The sequence below is a fragment of the Lolium perenne genome, chromosome 1 (assembly GCF_019359855.2).
Source record: "Lolium perenne isolate Kyuss_39 chromosome 1, Kyuss_2.0, whole genome shotgun sequence".
Classification (NCBI taxonomy): Eukaryota; Viridiplantae; Streptophyta; class Magnoliopsida; order Poales; family Poaceae; genus Lolium; species Lolium perenne.
In genome coordinates this window covers 30,188,564-30,208,143 of record NC_067244.2, presented here as the reverse complement: position 1 = coordinate 30,208,143, position 19,580 = coordinate 30,188,564, and the positions used below count along the sequence as shown (strand labels likewise).

At 45.3% G+C, this 19,580-nt stretch overlaps 1 protein-coding gene and 1 long non-coding RNA gene across 2 annotated transcripts in view; one reads left to right on the top strand and one right to left on the bottom strand.

Moving 5' to 3' along the window:
- The window catches only part of LOC127345271 (acetylornithine aminotransferase, mitochondrial), a 62,608-nt gene extending 49,293 nt beyond the window's left edge, over positions 1-13,315 (bottom strand). Inside the window, exons 1-2 of the mRNA XM_051371719.2 lie at positions 12,853-13,315; positions 12,280-12,711 (exon numbers count right to left, since the gene is read on the bottom strand). Of these exons, the coding sequence (XP_051227679.1) occupies positions 12,280-12,711; positions 12,853-13,254 (834 nt within the window). The 5' untranslated portion in view covers positions 13,255-13,315. The remainder of the gene's footprint in view (positions 1-12,279; positions 12,712-12,852) is intronic.
- Positions 13,316-16,491: 3,176 nt separating this feature from the next.
- On the top strand, positions 16,492-18,645 carry LOC127345288 (uncharacterized). Its single transcript, XR_007878617.2, has 6 exons — positions 16,492-16,634; positions 16,867-16,997; positions 17,090-17,172; positions 17,256-17,312; positions 17,691-17,785; positions 18,194-18,645. It is a non-coding gene; the product is annotated as an uncharacterized lncRNA (long non-coding RNA).
- The last annotated feature ends 935 nt before the right edge of the window (positions 18,646-19,580 follow it).

The window sequence follows — 19,580 nt, the reverse complement described above, 5'->3', positions numbered from 1 at the left end:
ATGAGCAGTAGCGACGGTGCCAGAAAATAGCTTGATGGTGTGTAGTTGATGGTGGTGGTATTGCAGCAGTAGTAAACAAGTAGCGATAGCAGTATTTAAGAACAAGGCCTAGGGATTACACTTTCACTAGTGGACACTCTCAACATTGATCACATAACAGAATAGATAAATGCATACTCTACACTTTTGTTGGATGATGAACGCATTGCGTAGGATTACACGAACCCTCAATGCCGGAGTTAACAAGCTCCACAATTTGTTCATATTTAGTAACCTTATAGTGTAAGATAGATCAAAAGACTAAACCAAGTACTAACATAGCATGCACACTATCGCCTTCATGCATATGTAGGAGGAATAGATCACATCAATACCATCATAGTAATAATTAACTCCACAATCTACAAGAGATCATGATCATAGCCTACGACAAGAACCACACGGTGCACACACTAATCACCTTTACACACGTGCAGGAGGAATAGAACTACTTTAATAACATCACTAGAGTAGCACATAGATAAATTGTGATACAAAACTCATATGAATCTCAATCATGTAAAGCAGCTCATGAGATTATTGTATTGAGGTACATGGGAGAGAGATGAACCACATAGCTACAGCGAAGCCCTCAGCCTCAGGGGTGAATTACTCCCTCCTCATCATGGGGGCAGCGATGGCGGTGAAGATGGCGGTGAAGACGGCGGTGGAGATGGCTCCGGGGGCAATTCCCCGTCCGGCAGGGTGCCGGAACAGAGAGTTCTGTCCCCCGAATTGGAGTTTCGCGATATGCGGCGCCCCTGGAGTCTTTCTGGAGTTTCGTCAATTGGTGTCGAGGTTTTAGGTCACGACGGCTTAAATAGGCGAAGAATCGGAGTCGGAGGGGGCCTGGGCTGGCCACACCATAGGGGGGCGCGCCCCCCCCTTGGGCCGCGCCACCCTAGGGTGTGGGGCCCCCCTGGCACTCCTCCGACTCTCCTTCGGTGTTCTGGAGCCTTCCGGGAAAAATAGGAGGTTTGGCGTTGATTTCGTCCAATTCCGAGAATATTGCCCGAACAGCCTTTCTGGAACCAAAAACAGCAGAAACAAGCAATCGCCTCTCGGCATCTCGTCAATAGGTTAGTTCCGGAAAACGCATAAAAATGATATAAAGTGTGAACAAAACATGTTGGTATTGTCATAAAACAAGCATGGAACATCGGAAATTATAGATACGTTGGAGACGTATCAGAGATCGCCTCCGGCACCCTGCCGGAGAGGGGAATCATCTCCCGGAGGACTCTACGCCGCCATGGTCGCCTCCGGTGTGATGTGTGAGTATGGACTATGGGTCCATAGCAGTAGCTAGATGGTTGTCTTCTCCCCATTGTGCTATCTTTGTCGGATCTTGTGAGCTGCCTAACATGATCAAGATCATCTATCTGTAATTCTATATGTTGCGTTTGTTGGGATCCGATGAATAGAGAATACTTGTTATGTTGATTATCAAAGTTATGCTATGTGTTGTTTATGATCTTGCATGCTCTCCGTTACTAGTAGATGCTCTGGCCAAGTAGATGCTTGTAACTCCAAGAGGGAGTACTTATGCTCGATAGTGGGTTCATGCCTGCATTGACACCTGGGACAGTGACAGAAAGTTCTAAGGTTGTGTTGTGCTGTTGCCACTAGGGATTAAACATTGATGCTATGTCTAAGGATGTAGTTGTTGATTACATTACGCACCATACTTAATGCAATTGTCTGTTGCTTTGCAACTTAATACTGGAGGGGGTTCGGATGATAACCTGAAGGTGGACTTTTTAGGCATAGATGCAGTTGGATGGCGGTCTATGTATTTTGTCGTAATGCCCAATTAAATCTCACTATACTCATCATGATATGTATGTGCATTGTCATGCTCTCTTTATTTGTCAATTGCCCAACTGTAATTTGTTCACCCAACATGCTGTTCGTCTTATGGGAGAGACACCTCTAGTGAACTGTGGACCCCGGTCCAATTCTCTATACTGAAATACAATCTACTGCAATACTTGTTCTACTGTTTTCTGCAAACAATCATCTTCCACGCAATACGGTTAACTCTTTGTTACAGCAAGCCGGTGAGATTGACAACCTCACTGTTTCGTTGGGGCAAAGTACTTTGCTTGTGTTGTGCAGGTTCCACGTTGGCGCCGGAATCCCTGGTGTTGCGCCGCACTACATCCCGCCGCCATCAACCTTCAACGTGCTTCTTGGCTCCTCCTGGTTCGATAAACCTTGGTTTCTTTCTGAGGGAAAACTTGCTGCTGTGCGCATCATACCTTCCTCTTGGGGTTGCCCAACGAACGTGTGAAATACACGCCATCAAGCTCTTTTTCTGGCGCCGTTGCCGGGGAGATCAAGACACGCTGCAAGGGGAGTCTCCACTTCTCAATCTCTTTACTTTGTTTTTGTCTTGCTTAGTTTTATTTACTACTTTGTTTGCTGCACTAAATCAAAATACAAAAAAATTAGTTGCTAGTTTTACTTTACTTGTTATCTTGTTTGCTATATCAAAAACACAAAAAAAATTAGTTTACTTGCATTTACTTTATTCATCATGTTTCCTTTTAATTTTACCACAAAAAACATACCGGTAGGACGTGGGTCTATAGTTGGGAGAAATAATATAGAAGAATTTTTCAATCATGTTAGTACTATTGAAAATTTTGAAGATAGACACTTGGTAGACCTTGCGCCTACCTATGAAATTGCTGCTGCGCATTTAGTTCGCCTGTTGGAAGCTAAATTTGTTAATCTTAATCCTATAATCCAACACATGTTCTTCACACTTGGCGATATGGAAGAAGGGGAAAAGAAAGATTTTGTATTAGAAACCCTTCTTAGAGAATTTGGTGGTCTAGCAAGAGAAGCTAGAAAGGTGTTTGCTAAATTTAATATGCTTGGTTCTCCTACTAATTTTGTTAGTCTCCTTGAAAAGATGGATATGGATAGAATAAGATTCACTAATAATATTGATGATGGAGGGGAGATCAAAGCACCAATACCATGTAAGCTCCTAGCTATGAATGATGCACTAGAAAATAACTATGCTTGGCTTGTTCCTGAAAATTTGTTTGATGAGAGTAGCACGCCTAAGACTAATGAAAAAGGGGATGCTAAAACTTATGTATCTAATATACTATGCCTGGTTGAGAAAAGCTCACACCCCGCTGTAGAAGTACCACCCTTCGATAATACTTGATACACACTTTCTGCGCCTAGCTGAAAGGCGTAAAAGAAAAGCGCTTATGGGAGACAACCCATGTTTTTACCTACAGTACTTTGTTTTTATTTTGTGTCTTGGAAGTTGTTTACTACTGTAGCAACCTCTCCTTATCTTAGTTTTGTGTTTTGTTGTGCCAAGTTAAGCCGTTGATAGAAAAGTAAGTACTAGATTTGGATTACTGCACAGTTCCAGATTTCTTTGCTGTCACGAATCTGGGTCCACCTCCCTGTAGGTAACTCAGAAAATTAAGCCAATTTACGTGCATGATCCTCAGATATGTACGCAACTTTCATTCAATTTGAGCATTTTCATTTGAGCAAGTCTGGTGCCATTTTAAAATTCGTCAATACGAACTGTTCTGTTTTGACAGATTCTGCCTTTTATTTCGCATTGCCTCTTTCGCTATGTTGGATGAATTTCTTTGATCCACTAATGTCCAGTAGCATTATGCAATGTCCAGAAGTGCTAAGAATGATTGTGTCACCTCTGAATATGTCAATTTATATTGTGCACTAACCCTCTAATGAGTTGTTTCGAGTTTGGTGTGGAGGAAGTTTTCAAGGATCAAGAGAGGAGTATGATGCAACATGATCAAGGAGAGTGAAAGCTCTAAGCTTGGGGATGCACCCGGTGGTTCACCCCTGCATATATCAAGAAGACTCAAGCGTCTAAGCTTGGGGATGCCCAAGGCATCCCCTTCTTCATCGACAACATTATCAGGTTCCTCCCCTGAAACTATATTTTTATTCCATCACATCTTATGTGCTTTTTCTTGGAGCGTCGGTTTGTTTTTGTTTTTTGTTTTATTTGAATAAAATGGATCCTAGCATTCACTTTATGGGAGAGAGACACGCTCCGCTGTAGCATATGGACAAGTATGTCCTTGGTTTCTACTCATAGTATTCATGGCGAAGTTTCTCCTTCGTTAAATTGTTATATGGTTGGAATTGGAAAATGATACATGTAGTAATTGCTATAAATGTCTTGGGTAATGTGATACTTGGCAATTGTTGTGCTCATGATTAAGCTCTTGCATCATATGCTTTGCACCCATTAATGAAGAAATACATAGAGCATGCTAAAATTTGGTTTGCATATTTGGTTTCTCTAAGGTCTAGATAATTTCTAGTATTGAGTTTGAACAACAAGGAAGACGGTGTAGAGTCTTATAATGTTTTCAATATGTCTTTTATGTGAGTTTTGCTGCACCGGTTCATCCTTGTGTTTGTTTCAAAAAAGCCTTGCTAGCCTAAACCTTGTATCGAGAGGGAATACTTCTCATGCATCCAAAATACTTGAGCCAACCACTATGCCATTTGTGTCCACCATACCTACCTATACTACATGGTATTTTCCGCCATTCCAAAGTAAATTGCTTGAGTGCTACCTTTAAAATTCCATCATTCACCTTTGCAATATATAGCTCATGGGACAAATAGCTTAAAAACTATTGTGGTATTGAATATGTAATTATGCACTTTATCTCTTATTAAGTTGCTTGTTGTGCGATAACCATGTTTACTGGGGACGTCATCAACTTTTCATTGTTGAATTTCATGTGAGTTGCTATGCATGTTCGTCTTGTCTGAAGTAAGGGCGATCTACACTGAGTTGAATGGTTTGAGCATGCATATTGTTAGAGAAGAACATTGGGCCGCTAACTAAAGCCATGATCCATGGTGGAAGTTTCAGTTTTGGACAAACATCCTCAAATCTCTAATGAGAAAAGAATTAATTGTTGTTGAATGCTTAAAGCATTAAAAGAGGAGTCCATTATCTGTTGTCTATGTTGTCCCGGTATGGATGTCTAAGTTGAGAATAATCAAAAGCGAGAAATCCAAATGCGAGCTTTCTCCTTAGACCTTTGTACAGGCGGCATAGAGGTACCCCTTTGTGATACTTGGTTAAAGCATATGTATTGCGGTGATAATCCAGGTAGTCCAAGCTAATTAGGACAAGGTGCGGGCACTATTGGTACACTATGCATGAGGCTTGCAACTTATAAGATATAATTTACATGATGCATATGCTTTATTACTACCGTTGACAAAATTGTTTCATGTTTTCAAAATCAAAGCTCTAGCACAAATATAGCAATCGATGCTTTTTCCTCTATGGAGGACCATTCTTTTACTTTCAATGTTGAGTCAGTTCACCTATTTCTCTCCACCTCAAGAAGCAAACACTTGTGTGAACTGTGCATTGATTCCTATATATTTGCTTATTGCACTTATTATATTACTCTATGTTGACAATATCCATGAGATATACATGTTACAAGTTGAAAGCAACCGCTGAAACTTAATCTTCTTTTGTGTTGCTTCAATGCCTTTACTTTGAATTATTGCTTTATGAGTTAACTCTTATGCAAGACTTATTGATGCTTGTCTTGAAGTGCTATTCATGAAAAGTCTTTGCTTTATGATTCACTTGTTTACTCATGTCATATACATTGTTTTGATCGCTGCATTCACTACATATGCTTTACAAATAGTATGATCAAGATTATGATGGCATGTCACTCCAGAAATTATCTGTGTTATCGTTTTACCTGCTCGGGACGAGCAGAACTAAGCTTGGGGATGCTGATACGTCTCCGACGTATCGATAATTTCTTATGTTCCATGCCACATTATTGATGTTATCTACATGTTTTATGCACACTTTATGTCATATTCGTGCATTTTTTGGAACTAACCTATTAACAAGATGCCGAAGTGCCGATTCTTGTTTCTGCTGTTTTTGGTTTCGTAAATCCTAGTAAGGAAATATTCTCGGAATTGGACGAAATCAAAGCCCAGGGGCCTATTTTCTCACGAAGCTTCCGTAAGTCCGAAGGAGAGACGAAGAGGGGCCACGGAGGGGCCACACCATAGGCGGCGCGGCCCCCCTTGGCCGCGCCGGCCTGTAGTGTGGGGCCCCGTGCCACCTCTTGACCTGCCCTTCCGCCTATAAAAAGTATCCGTGACGAAACCCCCGCACCGAGAGCCACGATACGGAAAACCTTCCGAGACGCCGCCGCCGCCGATCCCATCTCGGGGGATCCAGAGATCGCCTCCGGCACCCTGCCGGAGAGGGGAATCATCTCCCCGGAGGACTCTACGCCGCCATGGTCGCCTCCGGTGTGATGTGTGAGTAGTCTACCCCTGGACTATGGGTCCATAGCAGTAGCTAGATGGTTGTCTTCTCCCCATTGTGCTATCATTGTCGGATCTTGTGAGCTGCCTAACATGATCAAGATCATCTATCTGTAATTCTATATGTTGCGTTTGTTGGGATCCGATGAATAGAGAATACTTGTTATGTTGATTATCAAAGTTATGCTATGTGTTGTTTATGATCTTGCATGCTCTCCGTTACTAGTAGATGCTCTGGCCAAGTAGATGCTTGTAACTCCAAGAGGGAGTACTTATGCTCGATAGTGGGTTCATGCCTGCATTGACACAGGACAAGTGACAGAAAGTTCTAAGGTTGTGTTGTCTTTGTTGCCACTAGGGATAAAACATTGATGCTATGTCTAAGGATGTAGTTGTTGATTACATTACGCACCATACTTAATGCAATTGTCTGTTGCTTTGCAACTTAATACTGGAGGGGGTTCGGATGATAACCTGAAGGTGGACTTTTTAGGCATAGATGCAGTTGGATGGCGGTCTATGTATTTTGTCGTAATGCCCAATTAAATCTCACTATACTCATCATGATATGTATGTGCATTGTCATGCTCTCTTTATTTGTCAATTGCCCAACTGTAATTTGTTCACCCAACATGCTGTTCGTCTTATGGGAGAGACACCTCTAGTGAACTGTGGACCCTGGTCCAATTCTCTATACTGAAATACAATCTACTGCAATACTTGTTCTACTATTTTCTGCAAACAATCATCTTCCACACAATACGGTTAACTCTTTGTTACAGCAAGCCGGTGAGATTGACAACCTCACTGTTTCGTTGGGGCAAAGTACTTTGCTTGTGTTGTGCAGGTTCCACGTTGGCGCCGGAATCCCTGGTGTTGCGCCGCACTACATCCCGCCGCCATCAACCTTCAACGTGCTTCTTGGCTCCTCCTGGTTCGATAAACCTTGGTTTCTTTCTGAGGGAAAACTTGCTGCTGTGCGCATCATACCTTCCTCTTGGGGTTGCCCAACGAACGTGTGAAATACACGCCATCACCTTCAAGTGCCTGTAGCTCCTTTCTCGTGGCTTCTCAAAGATAACTGGCCGTGGACCGCAGTCAAACTGTGCTACTGGCACTTCTTCAGTTCTTGGAGCATGAAACTCCGACGGCAGTATAAACACCATATTTGTGTCAGCTGATGCCTCTGCATCGGCTTTTGTCTGCTTGGGGCGTCATTTTTTCTTCTGTGGCCGCGCCTCCGTCTCCAATGTCTGCTGAATCTTCACGGCCAGATCGGGCCGTGCTTTCCTCAACGTGTACAGGTACTGCGCCTCGGCTTCCTCCAAGTTACGTAGCCGCTGAACCCTACGCTTCTGGGAATGACTGAGTCCATCAGGGCACCACCTCGGCCGGTGGTACCTATCCTCTTCTTCATCTCCTGACTCCTCGAAGTCTTCATCTCGAGATGACTCAGCTCGTCCGCTCTGAGGTGGGAGACGCCCTAGACGCTTGAACACTGAAACCTCACTTGTGCCCTTCCTCTGCTGTCTACATTCTGGGCAGTTGTCGATTGTGGGCAATCGGCTCATTCCTGAGTCCCAGCAGTGCTTAAAGAAAGGACAATCCCAGTGTCTGTCCATGTCTTCCTGCTCCCTTGATCTCCCTTTGGCGCGGCGTTCATATCCTTCGTCGTCTCTATCATATCGACGATGTTTTCTGTTGTCCGCACCAGACCAACGATATCTATCGTCATCGACGTCGTACCGCTGGCGTCGGTCGTACTGGTACTCATATTTGTTAAGGAGATGCGCGGAAAGTGGTCGTTGGTACCGCACGCTTCTTACTTCTTCTTCGGTTAGGTACCGTCTGTCATCATATTGGGGCCGGTCGCGTGGATCGGCCTCCTTCTTATCCTTGCCACGGGAGTGACTGCTCTCCTCTTTATCTTTACCATGGCGGTCTACAGGCCCTGCCATGTTGATATCGAAAGAGAAACCCGGCTGACGCTTCGTGGCATGGTTGAGCTCCACCATGTTGACGCCAGGAAACGGTTGCATGTCTACTTTCATGGCAAACTGACCGAAGATTAATCGGCCTTGTTCTATCGCCATTTGAATCTGTCCACGCAACACTTTGCAGTCGTTGGTGGCATGGGTGAACGTGTGATGCCATTTGCAGTATGGTCTCCTGTTTAACTCTTGCACCGTAGGGATTTTATGGCCTTCGGGTAACTTCAGCTGTTTTTCCTTCAGCAGCAAATCGAAAATCTGCTCAGTTTTGCTTATATCAAAGTCAAACCCTTTCGAAGGCCATGGTTGCTTTACCCATTTGCAGGACACGGGGCCTCCCCCCGAGTCCATTCAGCCACGGCGACTTCCTGATCTTCTGCAAAGTCTTCAACTTCATCTGCCTCGACCAAGCCTATCGGGCGCTTGAACTTGTCTTGGTACAATTCTGGGTGGCGCTGTTCATATAATGTTAACTTCTGAACCATGTGTGCCAGTGAATTGTACTCCACTTGGAAAGTCAGATCCTTGAGTGGCGCTGCGAGGCCTGCCACTGCTAGTTCGACTGCTTCCTTCTCAGTTAAACGAACCGAATAACATCGGTTCTTGACAGTTCTGAAACGCTGAATGTACTCAGACACCGTCTCTCCCCGCCTTTGCCGCACCTGCGTCAGATCGGCAATGCCAGCTTTGGTAGCTTCTGAGTGGTATTGTACATGAAACTGCTCTTCCAGTTGCTTCCATGTCCGAACTGAATCTGGTGGCAACGAGGTGTACCACCCAAAAGCTGGACCCGTGAGAGATTGCGCAAAGAACCTTACACGTAGCGGGTCTGATGCTGAAACCATGCCCAACTGTGCCAAATATCGGCTCACATGCTCAATTGAGCTAGACCCTTCTGATCCACTGAACTTTGTGAAGTCGTGAGCCGATACTTGGGCGGCAGCGGGATCAGGTCATATTCATTGGGATACGGCTTGGAATAGCCGATTGTTCTCCTCTTTGGCAGGATACCGAACTGATCTCTCAGGATTGCACAGATTTGATCCATGGTATGAGCTGCAGGGATTGAGCTTTCATGACTCGTTCCGGTGGCATATTTAGCTAGCCACGCCTGTTTCTCAGCGTCTGCTCCAGAACTCCCTCCTGCTCCAGCAATCCCTCCTGCTGTAATCTGGTTCGTGTGCGCCCAGTTGTTGCAGTCCGGCACGTATGTGCACACGTATCCATGTGGGATCTCTTTGGGCGGCTCATACAGGAATTGGTAATCGCCAGGATCACCTCCAACCTTGTAGACGACGTATGCCGGTGAACCTTGTTGCTGAGCCGCAAGCGTGAATGGCAGTTGCAGCCTGGTGTGGAATGGTATTTCTCCCTGGTGAGTCCCTAGGGTAGGTCCTGACGGAGAATACTGATGCTTCATGATTTCTTGAACCACACGGAGCGCAACACGCTCAAAAGCATTCACCGGGCTCTCAGAATGACGATGTAGAGAATGAGCCACCATATAATTGGTTTCCTGGCGCAGGGCTCTGGTGCGCTCCTCCGAAGGAAGAGACAGATCTACTCCATCGAGCACGCCTTCGGGTGTGAATCCTTTGAACCTAATGCCATGTGAACGGGTTTTTTCGAAAGAGCCGATGAGATCAGCTTCGAAGAGAGCCTTAAGCTCATCATACTTCTTCTTGTGCTCTTCAGGCAGCTCTTCGTACTTGACTGGTTCGCCTGACATCTCAGCTGCAGATGTTGACGTGGTTGTTGCAGATCGTCCCACCGGGCGTGCCAGAATGTGTTGCCTGTCAAAACCCACCGGCGAGCAGCGACGAGCAACACGAAGAGCCGGGAGGCTTCCAAGACTGCTGGTGGGCCCTGGTCCCTCGGTCGACGGCCCGCAATGCTCCGGCACACGTCCTGACGGTCGCAAGGGCGTGCCACCTGACCTATACCTGGTCAGGGAGGTGTTGGATCGCTTCGATTAGTTTCCTGCATGGTAGACACGTAAACATTAAATGAGCCTCGATCGGCTCTCAGGTTACCCTGCTCATCGGCTCAAAGAGCCGATTGACCCATGGTTCATGTTAGATCTTGCAATAACATGGGTGTCCTGCTTCATTAATATTAAGCTAAATCGATCTACGACAGTTTAGGGTTTTCACCGTATAACCGGAACATCCTACACATAGTTGAGCCTAGCAGATACGAAAGATGGTGGAAAACTAACCCTAAAAGAGGCCTAAAAACCAACATAGAGTCGATTCCGGAACATCCCTTCTAGGATCGGTAAGCCACACCTAGCGCACTACCGGATCGTTCAACCCGTTTGCAAGGTCTAACCATACGGATATCAAACTAATCCTTGCAGAACAAGGAGCAACTATAACAGATCAAATCTACTAAATAAAGATGAAGCAAGATACCGCCCTTACACCTAAGATAGGTGTAAGGACGGCTAGACATCGAGGGGCAGCATAGCTAAGCAAGCATATCAGAAGAACAACGATGCAAGCCCCAAAACATCTACGATAAGTAGTGTTACTCGCCATCAACAAGGCTTCAGTACGAGTAACACCAGATAACGAATAAACCTGTACTGCCTAGATCGCAAGATGCGATCTAGGCAGCATGATGCTTACCCGGAAGAAACCCTCGAAACAAGGGGTGGCGATGCGCCTAGATTGTGTTTGTTGTGAACGTGGTCGTCCTCCTTTCTCAATAACCCTAGGTACATATTTATAGTCCGTAGACTTTCTATCTTTGGAATACACCTAACCGTGTACGAGCTAAACTCTATCTCTTAATTCTAAACTAAGATGCAATCTATTATAATATACAGATACACGGGCAACCTAGCCCAAACTCTCGTGCAAGGCCGCTTCAGAGACGCTCCACGTGTATATCCTCCAAGCCCATCTCAATTACGGCCCATCTCCTGATTTGGCCAAAATCCGGTGATAACACTTCCATATATTAGTAATTACTTCTTATGGCCTTTTCCATTTACAAAGATCTACTATTGTTCCACAGTGTGCGGTCATTATAATTGCAGCATTGGGTTTTCCTTCTATTTGCCCAGTTTGATATAATGCAGGCATAAGTATGAAAAAATTAACAATTCAGTTGGAAGCTTATCTTTTTTCAGAGTGAAAGCATACTAATTACTCTAGGGGACATGCTCACCAAGTAAAACCCCATATGTAGTTGAGATTACAATCCAATATAGTGTAGGGATGGTCGTAATGCGATCTCAAACTTGATGCCTTACCATCAGTTCTTTTCCTCCCATTTTCTTAAACACAAAATGTGTATTTGTACTTGATTACCCATTAATATATCAGGAGCCAAAGAAACTTATTTCTATCAAACAAGGAAACCCAAGTAACTATGCAATCCAATGCATTGAACAAATACTTCTTATTTGCGGGATTATAAATATAATTATTTTTTCAATTCAAGGTTAAGAATCTATATCTAACCTACAATTTTATTATATTCAATAATATCATTCTCTCCACATAAAAAACCTACCATTTTAGACCATGGTAAACCAACAACCAACAACTTTTACGATAGTTTATTAGTAACGTAGCTTAAATAAATAAGGTTTTGTGACGAGTTTCTTTATATGTTTCTAAACATTGTAGAGCATGGATACAAATAGTATTATTAGGACAAACTATGGACCCATCTGAATAATGGTGTAACTATTTGATGTTCTGAATTGTAAATTTCAAATTTAGATTTAAAGATTTTCAATAATTCTAATACGTGAAAGAAATTCTCATGTAAGAGTTCTCATAAAATTTTAATATCCATATGCTTCTTTACATAGCTAGCCCGTGCAGATGCTCTGCACGGGTTGATGACTAGTATGAAGAACATGAGTAAAAAAGGTAAAGGTCTATCATACCTCATCAAAGACAAGGAGAGCACCAGCCTCATCGCAAGCCTCCCGCAGCCCCTGCAAGAACTCATTTGTGGCAGTGTGAATCCCACCATCACCTTGCACGGGCTCGACAAACACGGCCGCAATCTTCCCCGACTGAATCACCTTCTTGGCCTCCTCCAAATTGCCGTACTCCACGAATGTCGAGCCAGGCATGACCGGTTCAAAGGGCTCCCGGTAGTGCACCTTGCTGGTCAGCGCGAGCGAGCCCATGGTCCGGCCGTGGAAGCAGTTGGTGAAGCACACAAATTCCGTGGGCGCATCACCGTCGGGGCACATGACCTGCTGGTACTTCCTGGCGAACTTGATGGCCGCCTCGTTGGCCTCGGTACCAGAGTTGGCGAAGAAGGCGCGGTCAGCGAAGGAGACCTCCACGAGCCGCTTAGCGAGCTCCACCTGCGAGCAAGAAAGGTGGTTGAGATGGAGAGGTGGTGGCAGGAACATGAACTTGGCAAGCATAAGGTCGAACACTTTGCGGACATTGTAGTAGGAATTGGGGTTAAGGTGAGCCGTGAGCGAGGAGGCCTTGTACTGTACCTGGGGGACGGTGTAGCCGACGTTGCTAGCGTGGACGAGGCGCTTGTACTGGTCAATGCCGGCGTCGACCAGGTCGGGGTCGCAATGGCCAAGGGAGTTGACGGCCAGACCCGCGGTCATGTCGAGGTACTCGCGCCCGTCGATATCGTAGAGCTTGCAGCCGCGCCCCGCCACGAAGACGACGCGGGCGCCGCGCTTGTAGGTGCCCACCATGTACCTGGCCTCGTCCTCCACGACGGCCCGGCTCGCCGCGGACAGCTCCCCGGTCCGCGCGGCCGTTGGAGCCGGCACCGGGGTCGCAAGGCAAGCGGAGACGCGCGCCCGCCGGGACGATGGGAGCATCGCGGCGGCCGCCGGCTTGACAACGGGCGCGACGGCGAGGAAGGATTGGAGCGAGTTCATGGAGGATTCGAGGTGGATGCTAGAGAGATTTTTTTTTGATTAAAATTTTAACTTTTAAAATTTACAAATGCATAAACGCGCGCTCTGAGCTTTCTTCAATTACTAGCGCCGCTAGCTGTCGGAAGCGACGCATGCATCGCGTTTCTTTTCCCACGCGTCTGATTTGCCCGGCGATATTTGATGATCTGCCACACTTTCCTGAAATTTGATTATTTGCCACCACATATCAGTAACATAGGGTATGTGTGTCAAATAATTGAGGAGCAAATCACTGATTAGCATGATGACAATAATACAAGTGTTTTGCCGCAATTTTGAAATCACTCAAATAAGTATAAAAAAAATTAACGAAGACTGAGATTTCCTTGCGTCGCCAGAAAAGCCTACATCGCCAGCGCCATCAACCTCGGCAAGGTGCGGCAGGCGTTGGGCTAGGACTATAAGTTCGTTGGTGCCTAGACAGTATACACTAGTTGCTAACATTACAGAAGGGTACCTGTCTGCCTGTAACGATTAGGGTTTAGGGCGATCTCAGCGGCGATCTCATCTCCAACGTAGTATCGGTTGGGTTCTCTCATCCTACTCCCTCTCCCTCTGATTTGGGTTTTGCGGCACGGGGACTACTTCAAGGGGTTGGCCTGGCCAACTGCTCGGTCGCGGTGCGCACCCTCGTCCAGGGTTTGGGAATTGGAAGTGATGGCGGAATCTTCGGCTAGGGGGGAGCACGATCGCACCAGGGGACGGAGGAGGCAGAGGACATTGATGCCCTGTTGAAGAGAGTCAACCTACACGGTGAGGGGAGTGAAGATTGGTGGTGATATGGTGGAAGATCTGAAGGAGGAGGTCAAGTGGTTGGCTCTTGGAAGGGTTCATACGAGGAAGCCGTTTAGTGCAACCTCCCTGTTTCAAACACGGCATCATGCGTGGAGTCTGGCGCAGGAAATAAAACACAGGATACTGGACAAGAACTTGTTTTTGTTCCAGGCTACGTGCCTGGGAGATTGGACAAGGATTATGGAGGAGGGACCATGGATTTTCAGCGAGCGAGGGGTGATCCTGACTGAATATGATCGCTTTACCCCGGCTAACACGATCCAGCTGAACCTGATGCATGCCTGGGTGAGAATTCTGAAGATCCCAGACCTGTTTCAGAAGGAAGATGTGGTTACAGACTTGGCAACGCGAGTGGGGAAGGTAGTCAGCGTGGAATTGAGACCATCTTTCTTCCGATGGTATTGGTGATTTCAATGAGGTGTTGCACCATTCAGAGCATGGAGGGCTGCTGAACAGAGTTACAGCTATGTGATTTAGGCTAAAGAGGAGTCCCTTGGACTTTTGAGAAAAAGGTTGCAGGTGGATCCTATTGCCGGACGAGACCGGATCGAGCTTTAGCCGCTCCAACGTGGTGTACCCGTTTTCCATCAGCAAATGTACAACATCTGGTGATAGTGGCTACCGCTGACCACCTGCCATTGTTACTAAGATTCAACTCCCCAGATAGACAAGCCAAACTGGCTGACTCTAAACTTTTCCGGTATGAGGTGATGTGGGAATCCCACAAGGAGTTCGCAGCAGCCTTGGCGCAGAGCTGGAGTGTGGCAGGTGTGGGTCACACGGTAGGCGAGGTGCGGGACAAGTTATAAGCTATTTCATGCAATCTTGCTCAATGGGGCAAGAAAGAATTTGGAAATGTCCAATATGAGATCCGCAATCTCCATAGAAAGTTGCAAGTGATGAGGAGTTCTCCGGGCAGACTGGATCCGTCAGAGGAGGAAATAAACACTGCAGTGAACCTAGTGGAAGTCCTCGAGAAAGAGGAGATAATGTGGCGCCAAAGATCACGAATTCAGTGGCTAGCAGAGGGGGATAAAAACACTCGATTCTTCCATATGTGGGCTAGTCAACAGAGGAAGAAGAATAGGATCACTGAAATTACTTCTATAAATGTTCCTAGACTACCCGGCCAACCAGCCATCCAAAAGGGGCACATCAATCTCGTTCGTCCAGTCCCGTAGCTACAGTAATTTCCATGTCCCGCTTTTCACCTCAACCGTTGGATACGGTAGTTTCATTTTTCACCTTCCGCTTCCCCTTATGGGTGCATGACGACTGGGCCCGAGGGCGTGCGGGGCCGCCTCTGGAAGGCAGCGACGGCAGTGAGCTCGCGTCGCCCTGCGTGAGAGGAATCTCTGCGACGGTGAAACCCTAGGCCCAATCCCCGCCTCCGCCTCGTCCCTGGCTCCTCCCCTCCTCTCCTCCTCTCGTAACAAGCGGCGACGGCTCGCTGCGCGCGCTCCGCGCGCGCTCGCCCTCGATTTCATCGAACGACGGCGGGGGAAGGCACGACGCTCTCCTACGTCGCGGCCTACGGGCAGGACGGGGAGGCGGGCGTGGCGGCGTTCGATCGCGGGACGAGCGCGCTGAGACCCTGGACGCCGCCGTGCTGGTCTCCGGGTTCCTCCTCGGCGTGGTCTGCATCTTCCCCGCCAAGATCTTTGGTGGAGTTCCTCCCCAGTTTTTCCTCGGTCAGCGGCGACTCGCGGCGGAACGAGGGCTCCCAAGACGGCGGCTCACGCGTTGCGGAGGAGCTGGGTCGAAGTCGCTGCAGCGGGGAGACGCCGTCCTCCTCGGCCGTCCTACCTCCGGCGACCTCACCATCTTGAACGGATCTGCAGGTATGGCAAATCCTCCTTTCCTTTTTGATTTCTGTGCAATGTCAATCTCCTCTCTGGTGATTCAGAAAGGTGGCTTCCATGCATGTAGATTGTAGATCCTCTAATACATGTAGATCCGTTTCTTTTATTTTCTTCTTTTGAGACTAGCTGATGAAAGTGGTATGGCTGCAGGCTGACCATAAATTATGGTACTGCTGCTTTGTGAAAGTATTTTCTGTTGATTTAGCCTCTCTGGTTCAGATAAAGGAAGGTACATCATATGAGATAGGTATATTTCTGGTTTCACAACCATGTGCCATTGGCTTACAGTACATGTAATCGAGTATTTCAGTTAAAAAGTAGTACTGAGAAATCTGCAATTACTTTACCATATGAGTAATTAAGCATTTTGAGAAACCAATACGGTGATATGATAGTGCACACATTTTTGGAATCATCAATTACTTAACCATTGTTGAGTGATTGGTTGAAACGACTTGCAGTCTAGCAGCGCACATCAGCATCAAACATTTATTTTTTTAGGTTCCTTCTAAATTACTCAGTTTGTTCCCTGATTGGTTGATCGAATTCCAACACCTTTCTTGCAGTTTGCATTGCGCATTGGTTGAGGAGTGCCTGGCAGTTGGCGAGAGAAGAGGATCAAAAGAACGAAAGGAGGCAAGATTATTTTATGGTTGTGGAACCAGTCTCCCGGATTCTATTTTAGTAAGCAATCTATTTTGTCACTGTTATAGCATCCCTTTTAATGGTGTTATCATGTTGCCTATTTAGACTGTCTCGACATAGAGAAATATGTGACAGCAAAAAACATAGAGAAATATTTAGGTCATTCTTCTTTGTTTAGAAATGTTCCTTCTCACATCAAATTTTTTTTAGGTTCTAAATTACTCAGTTTGTTCCCTGATTGGTTGATCGAATTCCAACACCTTTCTTGCAGTTTGCATTACGTATTGGTTGAGGAGTGCCTGGCAGTTGGCGAGAGAAGAGGATCAAAAGAACGAGAGGAGGCAAGATTATTTTATGGTTGTGGAACCAGTCTCCCGGATTCTATTGTACATGCAGATGCAGGTGCAGCCTTCTCCGCCTTGATTTATTCTGGGCAGCTTTCCATCCTAATCTCTAACATGTGTCCCATCTTTATTTTTTTTTTCTCCCACAAGATTTGGTTTGATGTTGAGATTTGGCTGGGTCTCGATTCAATTTTGGCCAGGTGGTGCGCTGAATACTCCTGCTAATTCTAATGGTTTGTCTGGTTTATGCTTTAGTTCTTACCATTCATGTTTTTTAAGGCTTTTTGGTGATGCGTTGTTGTCTCTCGGAATACAGGTATTGGGAAATGCGGCAAAACTTATATGAGCTGGATTTCACTGTTGTTGCCGTGAGGTACATCTCATAATCCAGTCACTTGACTTACTTACTCCTGCCTATAGTAAAAATGTCGAGTTGTCTCAACTTTGTACCATTTTCCTCTATATAAACTACTTACATTACCAGAGATGTGACTCTTTTTCTCATGATAAATATATTATTATCCTCCATTTTAGGGCACTAATGACACCGTTGTTTTACACATGCTTGATTCCGTTACCGTCCAACCACGACAAATTGATCAGTAAACTAGGCATTGTGTGTGACCTTATTACGCATATGCTTCTCACTATTTAGACTTACAGAATTATCTTCTTACCGTGTAATTTGCAGCTGACAAACTTACTTATTTTTCTGTGCAAAGCAATATTAAAGTTTCATTTTTGGTTCCAGGGAAACACAATGGAGGTATGTGTGCCAGCCAATCGTACAGGTCAGTTCAAAGAACTTCTGAAGAAAGGCTATGTGTGTACCAGTCAATCGTACAGGTCAGTTCCACATGATTTTGATTTTTTACATTCAGCTGTGCTTTGGTTAGCCTCATGTTGTTAATTTTTGGGTGCTGCTGATTGAATTTCTCTGAATTTAATATTTAGTTTTTTTTTATCTCAGCTATATATATCTTGGATGTTCAGTGCAAATTAGTTATTGTATTTTGGAGCCTGCTGTGCCAAAGTGAGCTCTTGGTTTTCGATTTTATTAAAGTTTAATTTTGCTTAGGCTCATGTTGTTAATTTTTGGGAGCTGCTGATTGTATTTCTCTGAATTTAATATATAAGTTTTTTTATCTCAGCTATGTAGAGTATCTTAGATGTTTAGTGCCATGCCAATGATTGTGATATATCTATGTTGTGTAGCCATGTAATTAATAATGCTTGATGTTATTTTGTTTATAGGATACATCTCGCATGGGTGAGATCAGAAGGTCTAGGTCATTGTTTGGCAATGTATCTGTGGCTTACGCTGAAAACTTCCTCTCATAATGATGGTTGCTGTGTGACCTTATCAGTGGTTTATGTTGGAAGCGAGCATGTTTTTTGATAACTTCTTCTACGCTGGTGACTGTTGGCTGAAGTTATTCCAGTGCGAGAACTGAGCTATACTTCAAGTGTATCTCTGCTGTAATCATTAGCATCAGACCCATGCTATGTACGGAAACTGTGTCAACATCATATTATTTCCAGGGAGGGTTGCAGGTAATTATTCTTCAAAACTATTTGATTTCCATTGAGTAGTCAAAATCTTCTCTCTTTATTTAGTCAAAGGAGGCTGAATAGAAAGCTCCATCATTATTTATCGTGTGCCCTTTTGTTCCCCGAGAAAAGGAAAGCATAGCTGATCATTCGTATGAGGCATTACGGCATTATTACAGTGTGTTCCTTTTCCTTGCAAGTAACATATATTCACGTGCCAGCCTTGATCCATTTACTACTTAACACTGTTGTTAACTTACCCTAAGTTTTTAGAAATCTTTTCTATTTATTTGGGATATAGTCGCCTGTTTTGATGAGTTATATAAGAGATTGTCGGATCTGTTCGTTGCATTTTTCATCAGTTACAGCTGCTGGGCTATTTCAAATTTAGGGGAATGGTTATTTCAAAAATTAGTGCACATCTGCGTGTTATGCTGGCCAAGAGGACGAGCTGCAGCCTCCCCTTTCAATCTCCCTACTTCTTGTCTTTTAGTTCGTCTGCTGCCAGTTTAGATCGACCTAATCATCGTTTTTTCTCATATGATTGGATTTCTGTGCTTCGTGGAGCAGGTAGGACACAAACAGGCACACACGGGAGAAGGTGCTCATGGGACTCGTTGCCGATGTCAAGGTCAGAATCTCCTGAATCTCCTGCTCCACTGCCCGAGATGTTTGTCGCTGCGAGAGATTCGTCCATTTTCTTTAGGGTCCTGCTTGTTGTTTGCGCTCCTCAACAGTCTGTTGGTGTGGGCGCCGTCATTCCCACGGGCACATTCAAGCAGCGATGGTGATCTTGCCGATTCAATCTGCTCGCGAGGCTAATCCTAGGTTCCGTTCTGCTCTTGCAGGCCTGGTTTACATGTGTCTCCAGGATGCCGATTCATGGAGAGGCTAATCCTAGGTGCGGTTGTTGCTCTCGCAGGCTTAATTCACATGTGTGTCTAGAATTTTAGTTACCTTTTGTCCCTCTCATTTTTGATATCAAGCACCACATTGTTTTGATCCCTTAGTTTGTTTCATGGCCTCTTCTATTAATCAAGTGGGAAGAGTTTGCTGTTGTTTACATATAGCCATTGTATTTTTAATCCAT